Below are 18,314 nucleotides of genomic sequence, written 5' to 3'. Positions count from 1 at the left end.
ACAGAGAGCCAATATGTGCAGTGGAGAATTTGATTCATTCATTCACACTTAGGAAAGCGTTTATTATTCTGCAGCTGGCATGTTCAAGAGAGATAAAGGGGGAAGGGAATGGACCAATCACTGGTCTCGGGCCTGAGACATTGGGCATGATTCCTAACCTCAGACTTGGCAGGAATCCACAAGAAAACCTTTACTGTTACTTGCAAAAAATGCATGTGTCAACCTGATATCCAGGTTGCAAATACGAAGATTTTTTTTCTAACTTTCTGTCTCTATATGAGAGACATCAGTGCTGTAATACTTTCCTTAGCATCAAGTACATACATAGTCTTTGGAACACAACATGGCAGCTAAAATGGTATCCCAACATATACCTGTCATCCAAATCTATGTTCATGTTGTCTGTGTGGCACTAAGGCTTTGAAGCTTACCTTGATAATAAATATGTTACTATAGAACATCACAAGACATTCCCCCGCACTATGACATATTAGGGATTACGCTCAGTGCTATTTAGATGGCCATCCATGTTGTGTATCCACATTTATATTGAAGGATATAAATAACTCCCACATGTAACATATTGGACTTTAATTGTGTGAGCAAAATCAGTATATAGGTCAATCCAGTCTATATCGACATTATAGTCAGAATTGACCTTTTTCCAGGACTCAGTAATTGTTCCAGGTGTACTCATCTCTGCATATGCATCTCATACATACATAATAGACATCTATTGACCTGAATTTGTCACAAGATAAGGGGGGGGGGGGGGGGGGGGTGACAAACATGTAAACACAAAGTAATTACACAAAAACACATTTCTCTCTTTTTTATTTTACCATAAAACAGACATTTCGCATGAACAGTATTCATGAATCCTGATGAATGCAATATATTTGCACAAGCATCCACAAAGCTAGAAAACCAAGCTCCTTAGAACGAGCCAAAATGCTGTTGTTGTTGCTGTGAAACCGCAACCCAAGCTGACACTCCAGTAATGATTATGATGTGGGATGAGAATGTACAAGCTGTGGGTTGGATCTGAAGGCTGACTAAGATGACAGAGAGGAATGGGGAGATCAGGAACAGCTGGGTCCCCCACCTTCCAGAGCATTTTGCTCCTTGCGCTCAGCAGGCCACCAGACAGCACAACAGAGGTGCTGGACCTACTTGACCCTGCTGTGTCTGGCTTGTCTGTTTCCCCCTCTCTGACACCATTTACATAGCTGGTGTTCTTCTAAATCCACAGCCACCAGCTATTCTCTGGTTTTCTTTGAGGGCTCAGTCAGTTGTTTTTTTTTTTTTTTCAGTCGTTATTTAGCCATGAACATAAACTGAGGGATGATTTCTCATTTCCACTGATGACCAGGGAGTACAGGGAAGAGTACAAATCAAAACACTCAGTGTGAGATTAACTCTAATAGAGTTCATCTGAGCCCTGCCACACTCACGTAGACTTTGTAAAAGTTGATTTAGCACTGACCATTTTTCTCCACAGGAAATTCAAGGCACTGAATTTATCCGTAGCGGGGATGATTAGGGGGCTAAATGGAAAGACCCAGTCTGTAAGAACATCAGGGCTAAAATCATCTCTTTTGAGTGTCGTGGGATCTCGGCCATGAGGAATCATATTGACTGTTGACCAAGATTTGCCGTACTGCAGATGTTTTGAGGAATCCCCTATGTCTGTCTTTAACAAGATGCATGGCAGTCACGTATCCTGCCTCTTCAGGTTTCTGCCAGGTCTATGTGCTTGATTTTTTTTTCTTTCATTAGGCCCTTCAAGTGTTTTTCCTCCCCAAAGGAGAGGAAAGTTCATCATAATTATTATTAGTGTCTGTCTGGAGCCCAGTGTCAGGACCTGTTGCGGTATCAGTGATGACTCTGCTGGGGACTTCAGAACGCCATTTTCTGAACTCCATGATTGCTAGCTTGCCAGATATCAGATGCCTTCCTCCCGTACTCCTTTACTTTAGTGTCTAGTTGCTTTTTGGTGTTGCTGTAGTTTCTGAGCTTTCTCAAATGAGATGTTTTTACTGCCATTTTGATGTAGCCCTCTGACCACCCTTGTTGAAGTATTGACCTAGTTGAAAGACTGTTCTACCTTGTGGGAAGATGGTAAATGCAAGCACTTTTTCAGACCATAGACTTAGAGGCATGCTTTTTCTCCCTGTATGGTTGTTAGAAGAATGATACACTTTGTGCTTGCTGACTCAGGGGCCTTATGGCTAGAGAGTCCCCACTGCCTCTCTGATGGGTACTCAGCATTACAGATATAGACTGTGGGATTGGCCCTGAAATGGACTGACATCTTGTCCATAGGGTAAACTTTAAAACAAGCTGCTTCACAGCACAGGAGTCAGGATAAGCCATTCGGGCTAGAAGAGAAATTGCAATGATAAACCACACGTGTGTTACCAGGAGTGTGCTGAGGAAGACAGAGTGGAACATTGCCTTGATGTGTGTACATGAAAGCTATATCACAGTGTTATCTGTCCTAATACCCCTTGCAATTACCTGCCTCAAACCTTGGCTGTGAAATTATAGATTTATTTCTCTTCACTTAACACCAACTGTAAGTGCAGATGCCTGCGGGGATTGTCATCCTTTTTATGCTGTTGCCTTAAATATTCCTATGGAAGAAAAAGGCAAAGTTTCAAATAACAGTTAACGACACTTGTTACAAGCACAGTTACTCCAACCACAATGATAATATACTGGTAATATAGTTTTTATGACAACCTGACTCTTAAATATATCTTATTTGGGACAAAAATCTGCTGACAGGCTTGTATCACAATCAGATTAAGGTACTCAGGACCATTTAATTTAATTTTACAGTATGTATACATATTGTGTGTGTGTGTGTGTGTGTGTGTGTGTGTGTGTGTGTGTGTGTGTGTAGTTTACCATGGTTGGAAAAGTGACAGGTAGGAGAAACCTTATGCTATACGCAGAGTGGAGAATTCTGGTTAGCCTTTTTATGAATGTTCAGTTCACCGTCCTGTTCAATTCCTTGCTGCAGCCTCTTTTCACACATGCTGTAGTTATGCAGTATCAGATGAGACAGAGCTAATTGATGTAAATCTCTCCCATGTCTCACTGCATCACCTGTACAGATGTTTTACTTTGCCGCCCAAGGAAAAGAACCAAATAATTCATACATGGAAAACGATGCAGACAGCATTGCTATACAATGTGTCCTCCTTGATTCACAAACCCATTCTGTGAAACATTCAGAATGCAGCCTGAATCAGATGGAGAAACATGCTGTTCTTCTGGAGTAAGATTATTCCATAATGAGGGTGGTAATCTCATGTTTTGAATAATTAGGTCTTTCCAGTAACAGTCAGGATGATCAACAGATTAAATGCAGTGTATCGCAAATTAGAGAGGCCCGGCATACAGCTGACACCAAATGAAAATGTGTAGGTATTTTTAGTAAAAAAAAGAACAATAGGAATTTCATTAACCATGTTTTTATACATATGGGAAACAAAGAAAAAACATTGAAACGATCTCATACAGCATATTTTATCAGTTATCAAGCACAGAGCCCTTTCTGCAGTTCTGCGTAAAGCCTCACAGGGGAATAAATGAAATGATTTTATTCCCCTCATCTCAATGTTCAGCTAATGCATTTTTTACACAGACAGTCTAAACTAAGCTAGACACAGCTAGGACAGTGCCCGTAATAACAGCACAGCCACAAAAATAGATAAAAGATTGAAGTCTTATCAATGTATGTTTTATGTTCAGGGAAAAAGGTAGATTGTAGTATTAGTCTCTGAGAATGAGGATAATCCTTATTTTTGTTTGTTGGAAGCCAGAAGGGTCAGTAGATAGTGTAGACCTTAATCCTCATGAAGGATCAAAGATAAAACATGCCTCAACAATCACTCTTGGCTTTCCATGGACACTTTGCTAAATGCGCTGACATTCTGAAGTGAGTAGCCTCTCTTCATTGAAAGTGCTTTCATAAACTGCCGAGTGCCAGGGATCCTTTAAAACAGTGGAAAACTATGCAGTGAATATTCATTGGATGGGACAACAGGGATGCGATAACTTACACTCCCTGTTCTTTATTGTTTTTCTGCATTTCCTTTCTTATGGCTGGTATCTGCCCTGTCTATGACAATACTCCAACAAGTAAGTGGGATGTTGTGTGTTTTTTTTTTTTCTGTGCTTCCTATCTGGGTTAAGGCTGAGCGTCTATGAATAGCTGCCATGACCATACCTCCCACAGGACGTATGCTCTGCTTCTGTTGCTGTTGACAATGATTCAGAAGGAAAATTACAGAGCATTACCGATGCGGCAAACTGATGTCACTGACTAACTGACTGCATGCATAACAGTTGTTAAATGACCCAGAAAGACATGATGTTTTTTTTTTCATCTTTGAGACATTTAATGAATTCTCATACAAAAACACAGATTCGTTTATTATTCATGAGCCAGGACCTTTCACAGCTCACTTCTTCGTGTGAGAAGAATAATGAGGTCAGTCTCACTGGTGGGGTGGGGGGGCTGGGGGGAGGTGGGGGGGCTGGGGGAACTTGGGGGGGTATTGGCAAGAAGGAACATTTGCATGCTGTTGCCGTTGCTGTTTTTCCTTCAGTATGCATGCTGTTGTGCACTGTACTTGATGTTACCATCAGAACGCTGTTGCCATCTTGGGGATGGGCAGTCTCTGCTGTGACCCTTCTCAATTCATACCAGTGGACAGCACTATATCGCTGGCTGGAGGAAGGGAACTGTCAGGGCTGCCAGGACTCCTCTCACTGTGACTGGCTGTGTGGAATCATGGGCGGAGCCATGTCAGGGGCAGAGTAATGCCACGGGTGGGGCGGTACCTCTGCATCTCTCTTCTGTCTGGCCACATCTGGACACTTATTATCAGGTTGAGGTCAATGTCATTCCATCTAAAGCCTGGAGTTAAAATCAATTAAGATTCAGCTCATCTATCAAGCTACGGCAAAGCCAAATATTTGATGGCACACCTGGTCCCAAGGTAGACTGTATCAAGAATTGTGGCCCATAAGCAACTAAAATCAGAATTTCTCCTGTAATAATCCACTGAGCCAAACTTCTATGCATAACGTAAGCAGCTTAAAAAGTCATTGCCAGCTTTAAACGAATCCACACAGAAAAATACTGTAATGAAGACAAAAAGACTCTGATGAAGAAAAACATTAAACCAAACATGGCAAGTTAGCAGAAAAGCCAAGTCAAAACAATCCAATGTCATTCTTTTCATGTGTTGGTCCTCAGCTTCCAGCAGGGGGCGCTCAGCCTGCTCTGTTAAAAGATCCAGGGCTGCTGTGGTAAAGGCACAGCTGGCGCCTTTGTGATGAGCCTCAAAACAGAGCTTAATAAGCACCCCTTTATTTCAGCATGCATTTACAGCACACCTACTTCCATAAGCTCAACTAAAATTAACAGAATTTCAATACCAGCAGCAGAAATCCTGGGCCTCCAGATATTTTCATGGTGCTTTTTGCCAGGTATAAACCGAATATCCCAGGATGGACGGGATAAATATCACGCATCTTTTTTTTTTCCTTTCTTCAGGCAAATTTGTTGCTGTGCTGACAGAGATAGCACTCCCTTGAGGGGGGCTACTGGTACTGAGCCTGCCCTCTGAGTCCATTAAGATTCTGGACCGGCGCTGGCCAGCACTGTACCGTCATAAAAGATGAGTCTCCTTTATGATCCCACCTGAGAGCAAGTGATATCTTGTATCACCCTCTTGTCGAATTCATGAAGCTGCTCTCATGCTCAAACGGTAATCACTCAGTCAGCCTCTCCGGTTCGCCTCATCCCTCTTGCCTCCTCCCTTCAAAATTATGTTTGTGCGCTTCTCAGTTCATCACAGTGGATTCCCGTCCTGTTGGACTGATGTTCACCCCGCCCCTCCTCCACCATCCCCTCAGTTCATCAGCCTCATCAGAATGTGAATGATGCAGTTTACTTAAGCATCATGGGCCCTTACCCCCCCCCCCCCCCATTTTCCACTTCTTTTGAAGAATGAACACACTAACTGGCTCTCAAGGGTTTATTTTTTAATTAGAAATGCTGGAACTCATCTTATTTAAATTCCGTTCCGCAGGACAGGAAAGATTCATTTTGTGATGAGCACCCTGTCAAGTGAGAGTGCACATAAACCATTCTGAAAGGACTCATTGATAAATTGCTCTGAGACATCGCGCCGGTTCGCCCGCTTGTAACAGGCAGCATCCTTGATTATGATTAAGATGGTGTTTGCAGAGACGTGTGTAAACAGCTCTTTCACAGTTAGCGTCATTAGTAAGCGCGCTGTTCCCAGTTTCCAGTTTAGGATCAGGGTCTGGTGGTAGGCAGCCTGCATTCTGAGAGAAATGCCTGATTGGGATGGGGGGGGGGGCGCTTGCTCATTTACCCTCTTGAACAGGGTTTATAATTTTCGGTGCGGTGCAAAACAGCACGGCGCAGCCAAGGTTCCCCACAACGCTCGCCTTGCCTCGGGCTTTTGTGCTCAAGGTGAAACCGCTCGCTGTCAAGGTTCTGCACTCCGCTCGCACCGATTTCGTGAAGCGCTCCGCGCTTCAGCCTCCAAATTACTGTGGACCGGGCGCTTTTTTCCGGGAGGAGGTGAGTTATCACGCCGGTAATTTTTAATCGCAGATGACAGCGCGTGACAGGAGACTGCTGGGGATTTGGCCGCAATCCTACGGAGGGAAAGAATTACCCCCATGTGTATCTCATAATTGATAGTCACGGTCATGAAGGAGACAGCCACCGCGGGAAAAAGAGAAACACAGCGGTATGAGGTGATTGGTTGTCTTTGTAAAGTAATTATTAGGGTTGCAGGTTCAACCTCCCACGGGCTTGTTCCTGCAGCGACACACCTGAATTTCACCCATAAAAAAACCCTGCTAAATGTAAGTAGCTGATAAGGTGCCTGTTATGCAAATGAATGCACAACAACCCGAGGAAGAGCTTATGAGTCGTAGACAGTGACGTTATTGCAACATTCCAGTGGGCCAGGACAGGAGGTAGGTGGGATACTGAACCACTATAGCGAGAGGACCCTGGCCCCTCACCTCAAGGGTCACCATCTACTACAGCACAGCTCAATTCATGACATCATTATTTGAAAATAAAGAAGGAAAAACTTATGAGTGCTCTTTGGAGTCAGGCTGGAGAAAAAAAAGAGAGCTACTGATTCAGATCAAGATGCCCTTTGAATAATAGGTACTTGCTATAGTGAGAAGAAGGATGAAAACCTTTTTAAAATAAGGGCCGTTTTAAGTGCTTCAGCTTTTAACCTCAACCCACAAGTGTCTGCATTTTGGGGCATGAGCAAGCAGAATTCCTTTTGAAAGCCAACATTTTATATAAAAATCATTTTTTAATCTTTTTTACCTTTTATCTCACAGGCGATGTGATGTTTAGCCTTGTGAGGTGCCAGGCATAGTTTAAACACAAGGTTTAATCCCAGGGTGGTTATTGTATCTTAAGGGCATGTACCTTAATTACCTCAGTAAATATCAATCTATCTGAAATATATAGATAACATGACAGTAAGCTATGCAAGTTGCCTATTTGTTAATTTGGTGTATGCCAAAAAAAGGAGCCAATGTCTCAACATAAACATGTAAGATGCCGCTTGTTACATTATACACCCAAAACAATAAACACTAAACAACAAAGAACAAACATCAGCACTGACTTTGCCACACGTCCCCCTACTAGGCCGTGTCCTTCCACCCTATTCTAATCCTCTACTGTGACCAGGCCTGCCAGACAGTGTGACATTCTAAGTGTCCCTCCGCTTTGTCAGATCGAGGGCAAAGTGACAGGCACACACCTGTCAAACACCACTATACTGTAGATAACAATTAATAACAATGAGAGGAAGGCGCAACGTCGATAGCGCTTCTGAGTCTGACAGACTCGGTGAAACACAGAAGTAGACACAGCCAGGCACCGATCAAGAGCCGCGCTTCATTCCAGCGCACATGACCGTTTCGAAAATGAATCACCCATGCGCTCGATAAGGCGATCTTTTCTGGAGGTGGATACGTATTTGAGGAAAGCCATTTCCACCCGTGGCATGAATCAGTGAACGCAGGAAGGGATTAGGGCGCGTAGTGATGTGCTGTCGACAGGCTGAATGAGCAGGACGACACCTGAGCTTCTGTGATGCGGGGCGAGCCGTCACACAGGTTACGCTCATAAAGCAACAAAGAACACAAACCTCTGGGACGCGCTGATGGTATTAACACAGCCATTGTGAGCTGTAAATCCTTTTAGATTGAGCAGAGCCCCTGTATGTCAATAACGGCTTCCCTACCCACAAGACACCACAGACGCAATCTGTATTCCTCTGAGCAGCTGTGGATCCTGGCCTGTACCGCCGTGCATGCAAAGGTATCAAACATTTACATTTCTCCCCATTTACTATCCACAATGGGAGAGAAAACTGTCAACAGAGGTCAGCAGATAACACCCCCCACCCCACCCCCTTCACACACGCGCTGGCATTCAGGGTGTGCGTATTAATAAGGAGGATTGTATAATTTTCTCCCTACCAAGACAAAGAGCAAACAGAATAGCCCTGCAAACATTCTGTCTCCAGCCGCTCCTCCAGGCCCTGAATATATTATCAGGGATAAGTGATCTGCTGAAATAAACAAACTACACAATGCAAACTCCAAAGGCATGAAGGGAGAGGGGTGACTGGGGTGGGGGGTGGATGGGGGGGGGTCGGGGGGTGGGGGAGCTGCAGTGAGATACAGTATCAACCCACCCAGTGACCTTAAATAGCAAACCCGAGGCTGGCAGAGAGATTCAGGTTTTGCACTTGAGCCGTCTGAGCTCGGGCTGATTTTCGGTTGGCCGTTCGGCTGTTAGGATTCGATCTTCCTTGGTCTGATTGAGTTCTTGATTGACAGCGACGGCAGCAGATGCAGGGGACCCCGCACACTCGAGACCCCGGCCAGTGATGGCTAATCTGCTTCTTATGCAATTCTTCTATAATTGGATCTGCGGAGAAGCACTTAGCATAACGAGGAGTAGGATTAAATCGAAACTTTGACCCCTGACCTCTCCCCATGCCACTGCAAATCCTCCCACCAGCACACTACCAGGATGGGTTTACAGAATGGATTTGATACAGAAAAAAAACAGCCCTGCACATTTAAAATGCATTATAGATAAGAAGATAGATAATATACTGTAGATAATAGATAATAATCACAACGCATGTTATGCATTTTCATAATTCGATTTTGAGGGTAATTTCACCCATAATTGGACCACCAGATACTTTGGCCAATGGGAATATGTGAAATCACATTTTTAAACATAACTCAAGCTTCACTTTTTCATGCACTCTTTGGGCTATGCAGAAAATTGACTGCATAGCCCAAAAGAAAAGACATAATCGGCGACGTAATGTATTTAGTCACTGAAATGCTGTTGGTTAGATACATTTATCCTGCATCGAGAAACACGGAATCTCAACATTAAACTGACCCACCTAATCGGGGTGTCTGGATCGTTAGACTCTTGAAGAAAAAAGCGGAGACACTGTGGCAGTATCACAGTTTTTCGCTAGATGGCAGCAGCATTATTTTTCACAGCGTCCTCTGTCTGGAAGACAGTCATGACCACGTTGTTTCCAATGTATACCCTCGCTCTGGTTCCAATCCCTCCCTCCGTCTCCGCTTACAGTAGATCTATCTATCTTCCTCTCGCAATCGCAGTCTCTGTCAGCATCAGATAAACGCGCTAGCATGGCGCAAAGCGGCGCACCTCTCTTTCCGAAAGGAACCGTATCCACGCACCTGTACCTGGTGTTGATTTTAGCTCCGGCTTGGATAGCATTGCTGGGACCCACGCGATGTGTCAGCGGCGTTTTGAACCGGAGCAGCGGGGATCGTGCGTTTGACAGCGGCGGCGGCAGAGTGCTTAGACGGAGCTTTACTAATAATGATGGAGATCCGGGTGGTAGGGGAGTCGCACGCTTCAGGAGAGCGTTGTCCCAGGACAAAGTCTCCCTACTCAGCAGCTCATTCGTGCTCAAAGGGGATGCCACTCACAACCAGGCAATGGTCCATTGGACGGGGGAAAACAGCAGCGTAAGTACCCGTCCCATTTCGTTTAGTAAATGTATCGCATTCCCCTGCTGTATACAATCTGCTGGTCACCATGACAGTTCATGCAAATGGAGTTTAGTTGTTGCATTTCCCCTTTAAATAGTTTCTTCATCACTAACACAGCCACCAACTTAGATGGCCGGAAGCCTGCTGTAGACACGCCGCGTTCTCCAGCGCTGTCCACACATCTTGATCACCGGCCTGCGTTTTATCTACCGCATATTATAGACATTGAACTCTAAAGTCTTAAAAGAATTTGTTGATATGTCCCTTTGTGAAAACCCGAAACAGCTTTATTTAACAGGTTACTTTATGTATATGCGTGACATGTCTTGGACGGTTGTACGATCGTGCGTAATTGGGTGCAAAAATGCACCTGTCTTTTGTTCACCTATCCGCACGTGACCCACAGTATTATTCCATGGACGTTGGGGCAAACTGGTTTCCCCGCCCCATGAGGCGAACCTCGGCGTGGCTAGCTGTTTTAACTGTGCAGGACAAAAGAGAAAAATATGTATGCTTATGTTATTATGTGTTCAAACTTCTCATCGTAAGCGGGCACACCAAGGTACCTGTGGAATGTATTCAGCAGTACGTCCGCCTCGGAGTTTTTCGTTAGTCGTAATTAGTAGTTGAAAGTGTTTACAGTAAAAAGTATTCTCTTTGGAAGTAGTGATGCCAGGTCAAAATTCCGGGTCAAACATCTATACAATCGTTTTCTCAAATTTAGAAAGTAAGTTTAGACAAATAAAATCAATTGCCGTTAAATATTACATTAGAATGCATAAAAAACGCTCAAATAATTAGCATTCTCATCGGCATTATTTTCGATCTATGGTAGGTCAGCTCTGAACTGCACGATAGGAACAAGTAGTCTTTGTAAAGCGGCTATTGACAGCTGATGAAGGCAGCGTGGTGTCTGGCGGGGACATCACTCGTTCGCACTGCAATTGTCCAAATAGACAGAGGTCGGTGGAACTGTTTCAAGGAAAGGGAAAAATAAAATTCAAGCAGCCGCCCCACCCGGTCAAAACAGTTGAGGAGAAGGGAAGATGTAGCTTCAGCAGTTTCAGATTACCAAATTACCCTCGACCCCTCTCTACCGCACATAGTTATGTAGCATTTTCTTCGTAAGTGATGTACTTGCTCTGTAACTGGAAGTGACATTTCTGTACAGGAACAACGGGGGTAATTGTCTACATTCAGACATTCAGATTATACTCCAGAACAGTGTATTTTATAAATAATGTATTGAATGAAATTTCCCTCAATTACGGTCTATGATTGTACCCAGTTCCTCTATACTCGCTTCAAAGTGTTGACATGCAAATCGCTAATGTCCACCGCATTTCCTCCTAGCGAAACTCGGAGGAAATATCATCTCATTAAATACCTGCAATGTATACAGAACGGGGCATTATTGGGGAAAGGTGGGGTGGGGTGGCTGGGGGGGGGGTTGTATCGTATGTGTGTTTGTGTATGCTCTTTGAGTTTGTGTGTTTGAGCTTGTGTGTGCGTTGCGTATGAGTGTGTCTGCTGTGTGTGTGTGTGTGTGCGCGCGTGCGTGTGTGCGTGCGTGCGTGCGTGCGTGCGCGTGTGTGTGCGTGTGTGTATGGGTGTGTGTGTGTGTGTGTGTGTGTGTGTGTGTGTGTGTGTGTGTGTGTGTGGTTGGATGTATAATTCCCAGGCTTGGACGTGCTGATAGGAGATGGCAGATGGGGAGGTGTTTAGTTTGAGAATGGCTGCCACGGAGCTGCTGTAGGTCCCCAGTGCCCATGGTGGCTGTGGCGGATGCCAGGGGTTGTAATGGCCCTCTCCGGGGGAAGTTTTCCCCCTTTTTATTGGATTGCACTTTTCTGTCTGCTGTAAATGGTGCCTTTGTGTCACATGGAAGTGGTGGGTCTTGTTTTGAGTATGTGGTGGGCGAGAGGAGTTTGGCCTTGTGCAGAACAAGCAGAGCAGTGAAAGAGAGCGTATGTGTGTGAGAGAGAGAGAGGAAGGGAAAGAACTGGCAGACAGTGCTCGCCATGACAGAGTGTGTGTGTGTGTGTGTGTGTGTGTGTGTGAACAGTGGACTGTTTGGACCGAGAGTGAAGTTGCGGTATGAAGATGATGATGATAATAATGCTGGTTATGCAGTGATGTGGACATGGGTCATCTTCTGTGTATTCACTTACATAAGCCATGTCATTATGACAGTATTGGTGGATTTCAGTCAGGACTTTCATTTCTACAACTCCCAGCTGCACTGTCCAACACATAAGCCTGCATACATACTGTATGGTCATTCACACACATACGCACACACACGCACACACACACACACACACACAGAAACACCCACACCTTTTTAAATCCAGTTTACAGCATGTGTGTATCAATACTGGATGCTTGCATTAAAAGACATCAGTGTATTGATCTCCTAGTAATCCAGACAGTAGTGCCCCAGGGTGCAGTATTTCAGCTGTAATTAAACAGGGCAGGCTGCTGTTGTGCAATCTTTATGCCTCCGCTCTGTCCACTAAAACGCACAGAAGATTGATATGTCAGACCCAACGCTGGACTCTGTTTGGAATATGGAAACAGAATTGACCTCCCCGCGGGAGTGAGGCTGGTCGGGACCTCTCCTGCCCGGCAGCCATATTGGAGATGGAGGCGCAGGAGTTCATTTATGCGAGCTGTTTATGAATTACCCAAAATATCCGCCTGCATCTGCTTTATTATTCCTGTCTGTGGAAGAGCTCCCACAATCCCCTCTGCCTGAGACTACATTATACTTCCAGCTCGCCATAATTAGTTGGAGCCATCAGCGCTCACTCTTCGCAGCTAAGTGGCATTAACTATGTACATAATACATAACCTGGTGGCATGGCTGATGTTTTTATAGTGCGTGTTGGGGCCTTTGGAGAGGACCGCAGTGTCGGAGCAAGACAAATGCTCAAGGCTTCCGCACTCTCTGTAGACTCTTTTTGAGGTTTTGTTGACTTGGAGGTCACATTTCTCTGTTGGTTACCCAGCAGCCATAAATATAGCTTCAATTAATTAACTGGAGCTGTGTGTAGACGTAGTCGTACTGTAAATTAGAGAGAAGAAACAGCCACTGCGTTTGACATGACCAAATTGAATGGTGTTTAAATGTGATCCAGTTTTATCGAACCTGTTGCTTTCTCTAAAGACACAAAGAAAAATCTGAGAGACAGAAACAGAGGGGCAGATATTTTCGTCTTTAAAAGTTAACAGGAGCCATTCATATGGTGGTGTAATGCGAGCAGAGGGAGTATGGTTGATGTTTTGGCTAATCATACACAGCAGAGATGAGTGAGAACACAGGAGATTCCTGTATGTGCCGCGTGAGCCCTCATTAGTTCCAGAACCCTGTTGTCAGTTCCGGAAGACGCTGAGAATCGGTAACGGCTCCATAACTTTACGGCGCATTCCAAACACACAGTGCTCCCAGTGTTGAGAAGGCCCTCTTTGTGCGAAAACCTTCTCGGCCTCGCTCTTGTTTGGAGATCTTGTGCTTCTGAAAAACCATTTTCTTCTCCGTTTGTCAAGCTGTTCCGTTTCAGCACGAACTGGCATTGTGATTAATGAAAATGTGGCCGCACACAGGCGCTTTCTGTGACTCACTTGTAATGTTTCAAGTTTTGGGGTTTATGTGCGGAGCGTTTGCACCACATTTTTTGTGCGAAAACCTACATCTTAAAAGTGAGTGAAGAAGAAGGGCACGAAGGGGAGGGGCTGTCAGATTGAGTGAGTGAAAGCGAAAGAGAGAGAGAGACAGGGAGAGAGAGAGCCTGTGAAGTTTCTATTGCTTATGGCTCCTGTGATGATTTTTAGGGCAGGTTTATGGCAGTGTGAATTCGATTGTCGCAGCAGTGTTTTGAGCAGGAGATGAGCAGTGTGTTTAGTATGTTAAGACATGATTAATGAGTGGCATAGGGTCCTCTGATACTCCTGGGGTGCCACTCCTGGTCTTAGGAAGGCGTGGAGACGCATGAGTAATTTCTGTCCCAGGGTCGCGGTGGGAGAGCTTTTTGCGGATTGGTTTTTGGAAAATAAAGTCTCTGACAGCTGTCCTGAGGAGAGTTTCGTTGTATCCACTCCGCTGAGTGTAATGATAATCAGAAACAGTTCTCCGTTCAACATACATGCGTTGTCATGGGTGACAGATTCAGTCCTTTTTCTCAGTTCACACCGCACAAGTTCTCACATGCACGTTATAGGTTTTCCATTCTGTACATCCAGCATCCATTCAACCCAAGACCTCTGCGAATGATGCGACAGAATGCCACCACCAGACCAATAAAATACCAATCCTGTCTTTAATCTCTCCTGTGCTACCTGCTGCAGTGAGTCCTGGCTGGAACAAGATATTCTCATTCACCCAATGAAGAAGGACATTATAACAGGCCTACCAGCTGGCCCTCGTACTCTCCCTCCCCCCACCACACACACACACACACATACATACATACACACACACACACACACACACACACACATACGCACGCACGCACACACACAAACACACACACACACAGAGAGAGGCTCTGCATGTATCTGTTTACAGCCAGATATAGGAGACTAGGGCTCATTTCAGGCAGCCATGTTTGGGATTATCCCCTCTGGCAATATCTAATATAAACATTATATTTTCTGAATTTAAATTGAGAATTTCAGAGTCTGGGGCAACATGATATTGTATTAATAATAATGTGTTTTGATTTCCATAGATACCGGGTGGTGTCGGTGTGATCTCTCAGTGTTACGATTTCAAAAAGGCATTTGTTCACTATTCACATACAAATGGGGACTTCATTTCAACCCTGGCCTTACAAATGTGAACTTGTCTGCAGAAATAAAGTGAGCTCTTGACAGAATTAAGTCCATCCCGTTGTTTATAGCCAAGGAGCAGTCACATTAAATCATAAAGCACCATCCTGGACGCAATGGCAGTGCCTGAGTAAGAGATATGGGAGGCACAAAGCTCACCTTTAAATTTCTACCTGTCTTGGACTGTTTTTGATTTCATTCAAAGCTTGGCAGGTATAGAAAGATCAACAGCTGATTCTATACTTTATTCTTGAAACTTCACAGCAAGTTTGTGCACTTTGGATTAAATGTAATTGTAACAAAGACAATGGGTTACATAAAAAAAAAACTCTGAAGTGATTGGAGATTTTTTTGTCTCTAGAATTATTCCATGTGACTCGAGTAGGTAAACCTATTACATAAAACGTGACCGGATAAAAAGGAATTGGCTGCTGATAGCTGGATCTTAATTAAATCAGCATGCTTGTTCTCGCTTTGGAACAATAAAACTATTTCCAGGCAATTATCAAATAAAAGTAAGTTCTTTGCCTGCTCTGTTTGTTGCTCACTGGCCACAACTGGCCCCCTGCCCTGATATCACTTATCATTTAGGCCTGCTGCGTCCACACAGTGCGTTATAGCAGGGCTTTGGAATTCAAAACGTCAGGGAGAAAGCCTGAGCTGTGACGTCATGGTAACCCCCCTTGCCGCATGCCAAAGCAGTCAGCAGTCAGCAGTCAGGTGAAACGAGAGACTGTTATTTATTATTTAGTTAGTTCTTGGTTTATTTTTCTGACCACCCAAAACCATTTTGGACCGCTTTTTAGAGTGGGGAAAGCAACCTGGGCTGACAGAATGTCTGTATTGCGTGTATGTGTGTGTGTGTGTGTGTGTGTGTGTGTGTGTGCGTGCGTGTGTGTGTGTGTGTGAGATACAGAGGATACCACAGGAAAGTGGTTCTGCTAAAATTGACCTGTTCCTGAGATACGCCCCAACTGGTCACTGTGGGGTTGCTGAGGCGTTTTGAGATACTGGGCGAGGACTCAGAAGAGCTTGGCTCTTTCCTCGTCTGAAAGAGGGAGAGAGATCGAGAGAGAGAGAGAGAGGGAGAGAAAGAGGGAAAAAAAAAAATACTAAAGAAGGACGGAGCTTAAACAGCGCCTGTCCATCTGCGATGAATCATCCCGGACGCCGGGGCTGTGGGCCGTCGTCCAGCAGAAGGCCGTGATTATCCCGAGCCGTGTGACAGGCGCTGGCAGGTACACAAGTTCAACAAGGGCACTGCCAGAGCGTCCGCGAGAGGCAGCAGACTGTTACCGTCGCCCTCTCTCTCTCTCTCTCTCTCTCTCTCCCGGCCGCCGCCGCGGAGCCGGCTGCAGCGCCCGCCCGCCCGTGTCTGTTACTGTTGCTGGCTCTCCTGCCCTCAGAGTGGTCGGGGAAAGAAGTCGCGCTTGTCTACATCTTTCCTTCAACGCTCCAGAGTCCCTAACACTCGCGCTCACCACCCCCTCCTCCACCCCACACGCCCCAGAGGTCAGTAATATGAAAACAAGCATGGCACTTGGGGCAAAGGAGACCACCTTGAGGTTTTTTTTTTTTTGTGGAAAGAAAAACAAATTAAGCCTGCTCTTTAATCCGAATGACACACAACATCACACTTGCTTCTCTAATCCTCTTTGCTTCTGGTGGTGCAGAAGGCATCAGCAGAGCCTGCCCAGCCTGGCTGTGATTGGTTCTTCCACTCCAGTTGGCACCAGATGTTTCTGCTTTCTTTGGTCTTGCCCTCTGCGGCCCGTCTGAGTGGCATCCTCGCTGTTTATTTGACCCCCCCCCAATCCCCCCCCCGTGTGTTTTGGGGTCTGTCCCCAAGCCACCATCAAAAGTGTCACCCAACCCCGGGGTGCTGCTTGTTCAGTGTCCCCTCATTGTGAGGGCATGAATAAACATAAAGTCCTTGGGTCAGTGATGCAGAAAGAAGAGAAGCAAGAAAAAAAAAAAAAAGACGGCATTCATTTTGGTCTCGTGTGCATGGAGTAATATAGCTTCTGTGTCCCTGAGGCTTGATATATCATTAGGAGTCCCATAATGACACACATTTGAATTCTAATTGAAGTCAATCCTCGTTATTTACACAACACCATTACAGCTCTGATGGAGTTTTACCTCAAGGTCTGATGTCCTTGGTGTAAAGCCAAGACTCCAGCGCCCCTGCCGCTGTGGGCTGGACAGATATCTAAAGTGGAGCAGATCGGTACAGGGGGTAAGCATGGGGCAGCCTTGACTAGCTGTTGGGGTTGGACTCTGAACCTGAGCATCATGGAATGGACCCTGTTATAGTACTGCTGGTCAAAGTATCTTACCTGTAATACTACAACTCTTGTAGCAGTGATTAGCTTATGTCATTCTGTTCTCACTAAGGTTTCCCTGTTCCTACAAATTCTCAATTCTCAATTCTCGCATTCTCAATCGAATTGGTCAGCACTATCAATCAGTCCATCTGACCTTTGACATGGATGTGAAACCTGGGAAACAGCACGGGGATATCCAGTACTTCCTGTCATAGGTACATGTCTCCTTGCCACAGGTGTGGTCGTTGGTACACAAGTGCTGCATGCTGTGCGCACCACAAACTCTTGTTACCCTGGTAAGCAAACCTACCAACAGGTAGGATGTGATGATTACTAATTAGCCAGGAAGTCGTGGTTTGAATCACGGCAGTCGTAAATGATTCTGCTTATTTTCTCAGGATAGAGGTGATAAGTGCAGCCCTGGGGGAATGTTTGTTAAACAGCTGCTTTGGTGGAGAAATTCCCCAGCTAATAAAATGGTGGTGGTTCTCTTCTTCTGCTCCTCCAAGGTGGTCTCCAGTGTAAGTGCCATCATGCAGCTTACTCTGGGACGCCCGGTTTGTCTGAATGAAATAACTGATTACAGCGTGGGGAAGCCTAGCAACAAGCAAAACAGTCATTCCCAACTGCCAGCACAATGGGCCTTACGTTGAGACTATGCTATTTTTATGCACCTCTGTATTTTCCAGGCTTCCTTTTCACTTTTATCTGTGCCATCAGTGATGCGGTGTCTCCTTTGCGGTTTTTCCAGGAATCAGCACATTTCCTGTTCGCCTCTTATTTGTTTGCGCTCCGCTCGCTGTCTCGCAGACAACACTCCGTTTCTTGCTGTGGATAGTGTCGCAGGAATCCAGAAGGAAACCTCTCGCCAGATGCATGTACAGCAAACATACAGCTCTTGCTTTCGGTACGTGTTCACACCTAGTGCAGGGTCTGCCTATTATTCATACAGAGTTCATCTGGGGATAGAAGGCTCACATGCAGTGGTGTTGGTCGGGGACTTGG

General features: G+C 45.2%; 1 protein-coding gene across 3 annotated transcripts in view; it reads left to right on the top strand.

Annotated features, from left to right (window-relative positions):
* The first annotated feature begins 9,650 nt into the window (after window positions 1-9,650).
* The window catches only part of sorcs2 (sortilin-related VPS10 domain containing receptor 2), a 231,981-nt gene continuing 223,317 nt past the window's right edge, over window positions 9,651-18,314 (top strand). For all 3 annotated transcript variants that reach the window (XM_036551169.1, XM_036551168.1, XM_036551170.1), the window contains exon 1: window positions 9,651-10,128. In XM_036551169.1, the coding sequence (XP_036407062.1) occupies window positions 9,784-10,128 (345 nt within the window). In that variant the 5' untranslated portion in view covers window positions 9,651-9,783. The remainder of the gene's footprint in view (window positions 10,129-18,314) is intronic.

The sequence above is a fragment of the Megalops cyprinoides genome, chromosome 18 (genome assembly GCF_013368585.1).
Source record: "Megalops cyprinoides isolate fMegCyp1 chromosome 18, fMegCyp1.pri, whole genome shotgun sequence".
Taxonomy (NCBI): Eukaryota; Metazoa; Chordata; class Actinopteri; order Elopiformes; family Megalopidae; genus Megalops; species Megalops cyprinoides.
This window is presented reverse-complemented; position numbering and strand designations above follow the sequence as displayed.